Source organism: Homalodisca vitripennis, chromosome 5 (genome assembly GCF_021130785.1).
Source record: "Homalodisca vitripennis isolate AUS2020 chromosome 5, UT_GWSS_2.1, whole genome shotgun sequence".
Lineage (NCBI taxonomy): Eukaryota > Metazoa > Arthropoda > Insecta > Hemiptera > Cicadellidae > Homalodisca > Homalodisca vitripennis.
The window spans coordinates 183,041,605-183,055,051 of record NC_060211.1 but is presented as its reverse complement, the minus strand read 5'-3'; the positions used below and the strand labels follow the sequence as shown (position 1 = coordinate 183,055,051).

At 32.9% G+C, this 13,447-nt stretch overlaps 1 protein-coding gene across 1 annotated transcript in view; it reads right to left on the bottom strand.

Moving 5' to 3' along the window:
• The window catches only part of LOC124363302 (histone deacetylase 6-like), a 44,262-nt gene extending 32,818 nt beyond the window's left edge, over positions 1-11,444 (bottom strand). The window contains 4 exon segments of the mRNA XM_046818531.1: positions 1,044-1,227; positions 8,194-8,324; positions 10,573-10,680; positions 11,324-11,444. Coding sequence (XP_046674487.1) covers positions 1,044-1,227; positions 8,194-8,324; positions 10,573-10,680; positions 11,324-11,386 — 486 coding nt within the window. The 5' untranslated portion in view covers positions 11,387-11,444.
• Between the last annotated feature and the right edge of the window lie 2,003 nt (positions 11,445-13,447).

Below are 13,447 nucleotides of genomic sequence, written 5' to 3'. Positions count from 1 at the left end.
CATACAAAAGCCAACAGTTATCTGTCAGTATAACAAATATATGGGTGGCTTGGACCAAGCAGACCACTATATTGCTTCCTACAAATTTTCCCGTAAATCTCTGAAATGGTGGAGAAAGCTATTTTTCTGGATGTTGGAAGTGGGAATAGTAAATAGCTTTTTCTTGTTAAACACGAATGAACAAAACCATGGAGAAAAAACTATTCAACACAGGAATTTCAGAGAAATCCTCATCACTGAACTTGTAGGCCATGTCCGTAACCCTATGAGTTTGAAGCGGGGTCGTCCTTATTCAATATCAGTACAAAAAGAAGAAAGGCTAAACAAACACCCAGCTCATCCAACAAAAAAATCTAAAGACTGTGCTGTTTGTAGCAATAGAAAGGTGCCAGGAGGAAGAAAGGAAACACTTTACTATTGTAAAACCTGTTCAAAAAATCCTGGTCTTCATCCTGCAGAGTGTTTTGAACGATACCATACCGTGCTAAAATATAAAATTATTAGTGTAAGTATCAAATTTTATATCTCTATGCTATAAATTACAAATAAAATAAAATTATTATACAATATAATAATCTATATACTTTATTGACTTCCAGTTTGCTAAAAATGGGTTTTTACTGAAAATATGCTAAAATACATACGAGCTGAGGGGGCAGACTGGTGAAAAAAATCCGAGTGGAAAGGGTTAAGAGGCTCCAAGAACAAAATATATATGTTAAGAATAAATTCAATGGTAATAGATACTCTTTGTTTAAAGTTTATTATTGACAGATGATTTGAGTGCTTGAGTGACTTGTTGTTTGTGCCTTTTACTTCTGTGAAGTGACATAGTTTCGGTTCATTCTGTAGTCTGGATTTACATATTAATTTATTTACATTATCACTTGTTTGAGTTAGCCTACAGTCCATTGCCAAACTTTTTACTTTTTACACTTAAAGAAGAGGGGTAAAAATATAGTGTTATACTTTTTGTAATATATAACAAAGGCAAATGTCCGAGATCCTATTGATAGATAACTAAATCATAAAATAATACTTACTGGGTGAATGTAGATGGCATCGAATTTAGATGCTAACTGTTCCATCTGGTCCACATCGTGGTTGTTGTTTGTCTCTCTAAGCCGATCGATGTGAGCCTGAGTGTGGCACGTCAGCAGTTCAGTCTCGGTAGCTTCTCTGACATCAACCGGTTGACAGCGCTTCACCAGTCCGAGCTCCTCACATCTGTCAACATCCGGCACGAACTGTCACAATTTGTACCGAACGTTTCGGTTTAACACTGGTGGCTAAGACGGCTCTCCACATCAAGGTAGAAATATTTAACCCTACGCACCCCACTAATATATCCATTAACTTGCAGATAACGCCAAGACAAGTAAAAATTTTATTTCTTTAAGTTCAAAGCTAATTTTTACTATAACTAATTTTAAAACGTAAAAGCAAAAAAAGTATAAAACAGGGCATTTTACTTAAAACTAGTGTATTTATTGATGAAAATAAAAAAGAACTATTTACAAAACTGTTTGTTTCAAATATATTTTAATTTCATTGTAAAATTTAATTTTTAGTTTTAAAGTTTAATTATATTTTATAAAACAAGATAAATATTTCAAACTAATCACGACACTACCACACGATGAAGAATAACAAAGAGATACATAGTAGACGTACACTCGTGACAACCGAGGAAGCAGTAATACACACGCCACGGATATGTTTGGTTATAGCTCTGTAGGAGGTGCAGAACTGACAAGCAGGTGGTCAGAGTTAAACAAAGGCTGCTCCCCTCCCCCTACTGCAGAGTGAAGATCGTTTATAAACACTTCCTTGGCAACAGTGATAAGCACAAAGCGTGCACTGGGCATTTCAAAGGCCTTTTGTGAACTAAAAAACATAACCCAAGAGACATAATCTATAATATCGGATATAACTGTAGTTGCCATTTAGGTCAGAGTCTATCATTCTAATATATCCGTCTACAGCGTGGGAAGGGTTAAAGAATTTATTTAACAATTTTCACCCGGGCGGACAATATTTTGTCTACCGAAATCTACGTGAAACGTACGGGCGAACAAGTTATTGTCCACCGATTCCATGTTTTGAAATAAGGTATATATTGGCTCAAGAAATATATATTTAATTGTGTTTTATAGTATTTTTTTAGTTTATTGGCGATTTAATAATCAACATTAATCATCTATTTAATGTCTGACTTTTTTTGTTAAAAATACTGAGGTGTATTTAGATGTTCACAGTTTCAGTTTTTCTTTGTTGATCAAATTACCTGATAACAAGGTGAAAAATTGTTGGGTTTGTTCAAATAAGGGAACCAAATGTGACAGGGGTAATATTAAAAGATCAAGAACTGACTGTTCTTCTTGTCAAGGGGGCTGCCGTCCAATGAGTTTGCCCGTTTACATATTTGCAGTTTGGCCTAGCATTTTTTATAAGCCTACCATTATTGTAAATATATAAAACGTTAGCAACAATTTGTAAATAGATTTTGTGACTCAGTGTCAGTACCATTTTATGAAACAAACGTCATAGGATCAATGTTTGGAACTCATTTTATGTCATAACAATTTTATTATAAATTAGTATTTCTTTCCCCTAGGGTTTAAATTTTTGATATGTTATAGCTTTGATATGTTATAGCTAAAAGTAGCTCTGAAGCGAAATCGTACTTATCCAACCAATTTATTATTTGAAGAATTTAAAGTTTTTAACGTCTCGCAATTATATATCCGAACATTAATTTTGTACATTTTTCAACATCGAGATTCAATTTTCATTCACAGTAACCACAGCCATTTTACGCGTTCTTCACATGAAGTGAAAAAACAGAATTTTTGTTCCTAGACTCGTTAAAGCCTTTAATTCAACATCATCTCACTATATTGCTCATATAATTTTCTCAAAATTACCATACTTTATAAAAAACCCAAGACCTTGCACTTTTAGTACGTACAAAAAATTAGTCAATGGTTAGTAGATGCTGGGCGAGATGGATTTCGTCAGTATTTTTCCTCAATCTACACCTAGATATGCTTTTTTATGTATTAAATTTCTGTTATATTTTTGTATTACAATCAATGTTAGTCTGAGTGTTTGGTGAGTTTGTACAATCGTTTTGACTGCAGGCCAATGAGTACGTGTAGTGCGTGCATGTGTGCGTGTGCGTGATTGGTGTGTGTGTGTGTGTGTGTGTGTGTTTAGTGTGTGTGGGGTGGGTGTGCAGTGTGTGGTCCAAGTCTCTCTCTACTTATATGTCGGCTAATTTTTAATTAAGTCTTTCTGATTGCCCTTTTTTTATGTAAGTTACAAGTTTTTTATAAAATTACATTTTTAAGTCTTCAAATTATATTTTCTAAATAAGTATATTCCTTTCAAATTTAGATTATTTATTAACTGAATTTGCTCATGTATTCCATGCTCTGGCCTTGTATGGTTTATTTTAGAGGTTAAATCTTCATTTCTCATTTGTTAATAAAAATGTTTTTATTTAATGACAATTCATTTCCTTATTTTAATTTAAGTTTTTTGTGTGTTATTGGTAGTGCAGACTGAGGAACTCGTTTCCCCACACACAGGCTGATGCCCATGTGGGGATAATTTCCTATAAGTTTTTTGTTATGTATTATATTTAACTCTGTACATAAATTTTGGAAATAAATAAATCAATCAATCAATCAATCAATTAAATGCAGAATTGAAATATTTGGATTGCCATTGAAAAGTTTTTATTATTTCTTGTCGTTGTCAGGCTTTAAAGTTATTTTTTAACATTAAAAGAAATGTATACCCACAAAAACATATGATAGTATATTATTACATTTATTTTGATAAACTTTACAGTCCTCTATTTAGTTTCAATTTACTTCTGTAACTTTTGGCTTTTGGTACCATAGACATTACAATATACTGAATAAAAATTGGGAAAATAATTTGTTATACAAAAACATAAAAAATAAAGCAGTGTGCATACAGCAGGTTTATGCGACTTTCAAAAAATGTGCGTAATAGTTTTAAGAGACAATATTCTTTTCTTCTAGATTAAAATGGTTACGTAAGCAATGTTTCAATGTAATGTGAACAGGAAAAACTTAGATAATTAAACTACAATCAATTGTACCAAATGAATTATTCATAATCTGATCTGTTGACCTGATCTAAACGACCTTCATCTACTAGTTTTAAATGACTCTAATATAGTAATGGATAAAATTGACATAGACATTCTAGGACAAAACCATTTTCTATAAAAACTGCTCTTAACATTTGTGGTTTGATGTATTTTAACCAATATTGGTATGAATACGTAATGGAATAGAAATGATTCTATATAAGTTTGATAGCTTTCAGAAACTGAGAGCTTCTAGAGGCTGTAAGTTTAGTTGGGATCAACTAAACTAGGCAGATTTTCTCTTAATAAAATTGAAATAACAATTTTCATTTTTATTTTTTATTTATTTTCAGTTATTTACTGAGATAAATCTCTCTTCAACCGGAAAACAGTTCCTCTAGATAAAATAACCATACATTTGACCATAAGTTTTTTTTAGATTATCAAGTTACTTCTTTTCTCTTCTACCTATTTGAAAGATTTGTTTAATAAACAAACTATTCATACATATCTATATAAATAAAAATGAATTTCCGTTCGTTAGTCCTCGCTAAAACTCGAGAACGGCTGAACCGATTTGGCTAATTTTGGTCTTGAAATGTTCGTGGAAGTCCAGGGAAGGTTTAAACGATGAGAAAATATAACAAAATTGCAAGGAAAATACTAAAAACGACAATTTGATTTTCCCATACAAACTGTTCTTACCTGTCAAACGTTTGATTTATGTTTATGTATCGATAATTAGTTTTACAGCTGTAACAAATACAAATGACGAAGTGTCTCATATCATATGTTTACTTACTACTACTGCATTCAATTTTGGGTAAAACAGCTGTCGCCATTATAGTTAACATATTAGTGCAAGAAAACATTAATATCAGATACTGCTTACAATGCCGAGAAGAAAAACGACCTAACATATTAGGTCGTTGAAGTAGATCGAATGTGCGGCGAGCTACCTCACGCGCTAATCGCACTGATGACCAGCAAGAGACTGATAATGATAACAGTCGTATTGGTATGGCACATTTGCGTTCTACAGTAAATCAGAATGAAGTGGATAGGCTAAGAATGCAACGAATTCGGGCACATCGATCACAACAGCAGCGAGCCCGGGAAAAGGAAATTGACCGATTCCGCAAACGCAATGCTCCTGTGAACCTGGAACGAGCAGCATTCTCCTACGATCCAGAAATCGATTATAGTGCCGACAAATACATTGATTGCATTTTGTCCGATATGATAGGCTAATGATGATAATTTGACAATAAATGTGTATATTTAATGTATGCAAAAATGTCATTGTTTATCATTTCTCATTCCAGGTGCTGAAAACCAACAAAAAAGTCAGCTCTATGATTTTTATTCATACAGATTCGTGATGCTATTAATGCCGTTGCAATGCAGAAAATGTGGAAAAAAATTACAATTTTGACGGCCACTTACATTGGAAGCCCGCGCCACATGCACGAATACGCGCAAGATGCGATGTCGTATGTTAGAAAATATGGCCGTCCAGACCTATTTATTACGTTCACCTGTAACCCACAATGGATGGAAATTAAGAAAGAATTGCTACAAACGGCCAAACACCAATTGATAGGCATGGCATCACTGCCAGAGTGTTTAAGCAAAAATTAAAATCTTTAATGAATTTCATTATAAAGCATCGTGTGTATGGCCAAGTTACGTTGTTGGATGTACTCTGTTTGAGTGGTAAAAGCGTGGTCTTGCCACATGCGCACATATTAGTTTGGTTAGTTGATAAATTAAGGCCAGAAGACATTGATTCCATAATTTCAGCCGAGATTCCCGATGAAACACTTGACCCAAAATTGCATGCAGTAGTAAGTAAACATATGATACATGGACCTTGCGGAGTTTTTCAACAACTCCCCCTGTATGGTCGACGACGGCAAGTGTTAAGCGATACCCTAGAGCATTGATTGCTGAAACCATCTCGGGAAATAATGGTTACCCGTTGTATCGTCGGCAATCAGTTGAGGACGGTGGGCGATCTGTAATTGTGAAGATAAAAGGACAAAATTTTGATGTAGATAATTGTTGGATTGTGCCGTACTCGCCAATATTGTCCAAAACTTTTGAAACTCACATCAATGTGGAATTTTGTAACTCTGTAAAAATTGATAAAGTACATATGTAAATATGTTAACAAAGGTAGCAACATGGCCAAGAGGTAAGTGAAAACGAAGTTCACCGGGTCAGCTAGTTGATGGAATAAATTACTGATGGAAAAATGCAGAATTTTTAAATCTAGAATCTGATTTTGAATCATACAAAAAATTATTCCTGGTTCTCAAATTTCCAATCCTATTAGGTTTTTTAATCTAAGTATGATTTCATCATCAATATTGTAGTGTCGCCGCCAAACTGTATGTCCTATGCACTGCACCATTAATGTCATTTCTTGTAAGGAGTGAAATAATATTCGAATTTACTTTGCAAACTACACCGGCGGAGCGGACACATATGACGTGGTGTTACATCGTTGATGGTTGAACAAGGAGAGAGAGAGAAAGGCTCTTGTTATTTGGAGAGGGATGGTGCTTTGATTTGATTGGTTAGTCGGATCGCAAGACTTGCTCCGCCAATGTACGTTTATTGAATAAATCGTATGATCCGTAATGCCAACATAATTTATGAACAGAATATAAATGTCAATAATAAAAAATAATAATACATATACATTATTACAAATACAATACAATACAATACATATACATATACGATACATTACAAATATAATAGCCGGTCTTAAAGCTTTGGAGACTGTCTGATGATATAAAATGTATTGGCTACAACAATTGTGAAGTGAACTAAAATTAGTGATTGTCTGTTTGCTTCCCGTCGAGCAGCTAACATCCGCGCATAGACGCAGCAGACCTGTAGCACTGCACAAACGTAAACATACAAAATAGAAACTACAAGCTAAATATTATTTACAAAAGCGCGGTAATTTGTTAATTAGGATATCTATTAACGTTTTTCCATAGACAAAGTAATAAAAAACACTTTTTAGAAATTGGTAATTTGCGTATTACCAACTAATCATCAGTCACCAACAAATAGAAGCAGCAAACTCGAGGCATTGCATGAACATAAATATTAAAAATATTAACTGCAATCAAAATATTATCTATAAAAGTATGATCGTTTTTTTAATTAGGTTACCTATTTACAGGTTTTAAAGCAAAGAGTACAATAAAAACACATTTTGCAAACGGTAAGTTGTATACTATTGATTAACTGCCATCCAGGAATATGTGCAGTAGACTCATGGCAATACTTGAACATAAATACAGAACTGCTAGTAAAATACTATTAACAAAACTACGATTATCTGTGAATTAGGTACCTACCTATGGGTTTTCATACACAAAGTACAACAAAATTACGTTTCTGCAATCAGCAATTTGCGTAATGCTAATCAGTAGTTAATCATCGTTTTAATATTCAAAAAGTATACACTTTACAACAAAAACTATAAAGTATTTGTAGGCATATTATTTATATCTTTAAAATGTATTGTGCTACGGTACAAAAAAAGAAATAAGGGTGTAAAATGTAGGAGTTTTAACAAAGTACTCATGGTAAAAATTCCAGATAATTTTACTTGAGCCAGCACTTCAGTTGGAATAGATTGTTACTTGTTCACACAACTTTATGTATTTAACTATACTTACGTTTCACATAATTTGTACAAAAAAAACAAGAACAGATTTTCAGCTATATCAACAAATATATTATTATTGACTATAAATTATGTAAAACAGCACATAATTTGTGAATGACTTATATATTTTGAATTGAAAAACAAAGGTTTGCAGAGTTCAGAAATCAGAACAACCATTAAAAATACAAAGTATTAATATACTACTGTATCTTTGTTATCTTAGTGCCGAAATTAAGGCTGATAATATATTCCATGTACTAAACGGTTGAACCGGACCTCTAAAACAAACATGCTACAAATAAGATACCATACCAAAGTTACTGCTTTGTACATCTATTTTAATAGTAACACTACAAAAAGTAAATAAAATTACCTGTCTAATGTTTTCATGAATCTGTCTGGACACTCGAGATGAGCTGGGTACCACAGACACCTGTGCTTCACCATACGAGTGTCGTACACAAGCCCTGTGCTGCCTCGAATCATATCTTTCGCACTCTGAGACTGAAATCAGGTGCGACGTGACATTAATAGCTATTTACTATCTTAGTGACAACATAATCACATGTTATTAAAGTGATTGTCAAGTATTGTGACAGTTTTCCTCTGAGATAAATATCCACTGCATGCAACTTTCCTCAAAAAATACACGTACTACCACTACGTTAATCAATTACACAAAATACTACAGGTAGTTCTTAGGAAATAATTGTAACATTTTTTTCAGTATTTCTTTAACCCATTGACTACCAATTCAAATACCCTCAGGTACAGAATTTTTCATTTCCAACAGAAATCATTGTGTGAATGCATAGGGTCAATACAAAGTATTAAACTACCATATCTATATAACAACAAAATTGTAGTTTATTATCTTATATTTTAAGTATTTAGTTATCTAGCTACAAGGATTGTGAAGGAAACAGGATTTTTCCGGACATTTGCCATCGTTCAGTGAAACAAGAAATCAGTAACACTACGTTTCGAGATCTGCAATCTGATCTCTTCTTCAGGTAAAGAACTAACCTAATACATAACTGCAAACTAGGTTAAAATAAACAAATCATACCAAAGCGTTGTGGGCACGCCTAAGTCACAACCTACATGTTGTTTGTCAAATTCACTAACTCTATAAACATGCACTTAATAAAAAACTATACAAAACACTAATCATTAAAACTGAAATATGGAATACAGGTCACAATACGTCTTCACTCGTTACTAAAACTTCTGAAAAAGATGTTAATTTTACTGTGACTTCATTTTACCGCAACACCTCATTTCAGACTGCAACTAATCAACACAAACAATCAACAGATTAAACGGTAAACAACAATCGATTTCGAGAGAGTTGACCAGCTTCAAAATCTAACCTGTTGTATTTTAACAGACCATTGCTATTAAAAGTATAGACAAATGCCAAATATATTGGGAATGTTTTTGAACTCCAAAATTTATGAACTTAGCGTGACAAGCAGTGGCCAGCATCGGTAATTACAGTGATGTTAACAGATGACGGGCAATATACATCATTGGTAACCAATATGTTAACTTTTGAAACCAAAAATTTAAACCAATTTTCAATTTAACATGTTGACTTAAGATAGCTCTTCACATCAAGACCAAAGTACTTCAAGGTTTTAATTGTGTTAACAATGTTTTTACTCAGTGTGAACCGGAAAACTTAGGTTATAGTCATGTGAGTCTTGTCTCTAAAAATGAGCATTCACATTACTAATATTTACCTCAGCCATTACAGAAGGTAAAAAAGTAGCAAATGGAACAGGTAACTGTAACTCTTATCACTCAACAGTACACAAACTTAGGGAACAATAAACGCACACCAACTCATAAGGCCTATAAGTATTCTGCAAGGCCAAACCTACAAGATAATACAAGTAGATAATAATTCAATCCACTTGTATTAAAATACATTTTTAATTAATCTATGCCTTGCTTGATAATGGAGATAGTGATGAGTGGTAAGTAAACAGCACAATGTTACCTTTAATATTTAGCGGATATTTTCATTGTTAAATTCATTGTTTTGGATTTGCTTGATTGTAGCTTGGGACAATTATAATACAGCATGTACAGCCATAATTTCAGACAAAAAATGTCATAAACATAGATTGAGAAATGTTGTTTAGCTGTTAGCCCCATTTTGTATGTTTTACAAAAAAATATCTTTAGAATTGGTACAGCACAGATACCAAAACTTTGCTCATACGTTCTAATAAAAATGTAGAAACCTTAAAATAATAATTGTATTATTTACTTTACCAGTAAAATATACCAGTCGTCTGCTGAAGATTTAAAAATCAAATAACAAAAAACACCAGTATTATTATTAAAAATTCACAAGATATCAATTATTTTGCAATTTTTGTTACAATTCCAACAGTACTTTGTTCAACAAAATCCGTCTGAGCCAAAGTGAGCATGACCACTTTAAAAGTATGCTTGCACAAGCCAGAAGCATAAGATATTATTGTCAGTTGAGAGACAGTTGTTTTTTTTCATGGTTGAATATTGAACCAGCTGTTTAAAATAAACAATAAAAATACAAAAAAAAGATATTAAAATTAACAATTCAATCTTGAATTACTGGATAAAACATAGCACGAAAGAGAATAAATTACAACTCATAATGGATATTGAAATTATAGCTGATAAAACTAACACTATGTCAGACACAAATTACCTTTGTACTACAATAGACAAATATTAAATGTGACAAAGTATACTGTACCTTCTCATACACATCCTCAATGAACATTTCGTTCTTTCTCTGAGGCTTTGACTTCTGAAGATTTTGATTCTGTTTTCCTCTGGACTCCAACGGAGCAACTTCCTGAAACTGTTTGAAATTGTTTCAATGAATACGAATGTATTGGCTGTTAAATTGTCAATACTTGAAATATACTGGTACTTTGGTATTATCCAGAGGCCACTCTGTCCCTACCCACAACTTATTATTACTTGATATAAATAAGAAGCTTTAGGTTAGTTTAACATATGTTACCAAAAATAGCAGTACCAAAGTTAAAGTTACCATTTATGAGCGTTCACATGATCTGAGCTTCAATTACGGTACTGAAGCTCGATTATATGATCTGAGCTTCAATTTGGTGGTGCCTTTGGCACCACCAAAACCTGCACTGATGACCAGGGGCATTTCCGATTGGTATTTTCCTGACCTCAGATCACATGCCAGATCTGATGTTGGGAAAAGTTAGACAATCTGGGATAAAAAAAGAAGAAAAACAACCATTAAGATAGTATTAAATTCAACCTCAGGTCATGTGAGTACTTGTAAATGTTAACTTGAACTTTTTCTATTTATAATACGTACCTAAGTATTTACCTACTTATATAGCTTAATAACAAATAGTAGATAGGGAGATAGTGGTCTCCAGATAACACCAAAGTACCATCATATTTAATTACTGATGGTTAACAATCTCGTGCACGCTACAATAATCTTTATTACTACACCACACCTGATTAATCCTCGGAGATTTCCTCGCCACTCGAGCTTCTAACTTCTTTTGACTTTTACTCATGGCTGGTAGAATTGATTAATATTGCATTGATCATCAATTCTGTAACAAACAAAATAAGGAAATGGAAAATTGTTTATTGTGAACAAGTTCTAGGTCATATTTTATAAGTTTACTTTCATCTACTCTCTACTTTCTCTGATTACACACAAGTCTGTTTTTATCTGTCTACATCACTTTTTATATTTTATACTGCATTTTTTATAAAAAAAATGTTATATCCTACAATTTAATATATTTTTGTCAAATACTTTTTTGATCTGAGCTGTTACAACCTTTGATTAAATGCTCTTTACTTGTTCCTTTATAGACTAAATCTAAAAAACACATTTTAAACAAAGTTTCCAATAAAAAAGATCCACAAGTTATAAAAGTTTAAATTTTGCATTTTGGAATAAAACGTAACAAAATTTGTTACATGGTTTAATAAGAGGGAAATATTCTGTGATACACATATAGATCACAATAATATAACATCTTTGGAAAGAACTATGACGGAGAAAATTCTTCACAGAACACTAAGCTCAAACTATTAGTAAAATCAGTCTATTATTTACTAAAATACTTCCTTGTTACTTCTTGTTTAAGACAGGAACCACTCAGTTTTAATAGCAGCCCTTATACTGTCCATCGGACTTCTTCTAAGACCAAAAGACCAAGTAGTTCAAACCAAAAGTTCAAACTGTAGTATCCGTGCAAATTTTGTAACACATTCCATTTATATTGAAAGTTATCTGTGTTTGGATGTGTCTTCATTTATAACAAGAGACTCTATTTTCTCAGGTGCATTCCAATCTATAGTCCCTAAGCTATTTGATTACAATCTGATGCTGTGAATGTGATAAGAAATGCTCTTAATGTTGAATCAACACGATATCCCACAAGTTGCTCTCATTCTGTTAGCCACAAGTACAATACCACCATCGTAGAGAAAAGTATAGGGTCCAAAGTAGTACCTTGTTGAAACCAGTTGGTCATCTCCTTATCAAAATCAATTATCCCTCATCTTTCCTTGAGATATTTCTGTACAATTGCAGCAGGACTGGGTTGATTTTTCTCCTCCATGAACTTCCAAAATACAATCCAAAAGTGGTATTGGATATAGAGTATGATAAGCGGTCCCGGTTTTTTATATCATTATCAAATGGTATTGAATTATTATACACATCGATATAATCAAACCAATAGCAATTAATCTGAACAATAAATAAATCATCTGTACCAACTGTAATACAGACCTTCATATTCTAAACACAACCTTTATCTATAACTTCTTTTAAATTAAAAGATTGTTAACTTAGAAAAACTAAACAAAATAACACTTAAAGATTATTTACTTTCTCAGTTTCAAGATTTTTGTTTTGTTGTTACATTTCCTATATTATTTAAATGAAATTTTTTCTGTCATCTGTCTTAATTTTGTTGTTTGATTAATGGTTTTTATTAAATGATTCTTTTAGTATTATGACATTACACAATTGTTTAAACTATTTCTATTAGTTTGAAATATGTGACTTTAGTTTAGTATTTTAGATACATTGATATTGATTGATAGTTCTGTTATTCGATGATTAACATTGGGGGGGGGGGGGGGTGGGGGGGGGGGGGGGTGGGGGGGGGGGGGGGTGGGGGGGGGGGGGGGTGGGGGGGGGGGGGGGTGGGGGGGGGGGGGGGTGGGCATTCTCAATCTATGTTGTATAATAATAGATTAGAAAAAACAGGACCATTAATTTATCCACTTTGCCGCCCTTTATTTTTTCCTAAATACTGTTGATAGACTAAAAAATGATTTTACCTTTGCATATCATCAGCTGGAATCGTTTTGTACGCTAGTCACTATTTAAACGAGTAATTTTTCTGTTGATAGCTAAAGTACTTTTGGTTATCCTTCAGAGTTTTATTTTAGATTTTTTAGCTTTTTAATCATAATACAGGTCAAAAATACTAAAAAGGACCATTTTTGGATGTTATAAAACTCATTTGTTTAAGTGATTGCGAGGTTTTAGGGCTTTTCAGCTTTTCAGTGGGCACAAGTAGCACATTTTTTGTTCCTATGCTTTTTTA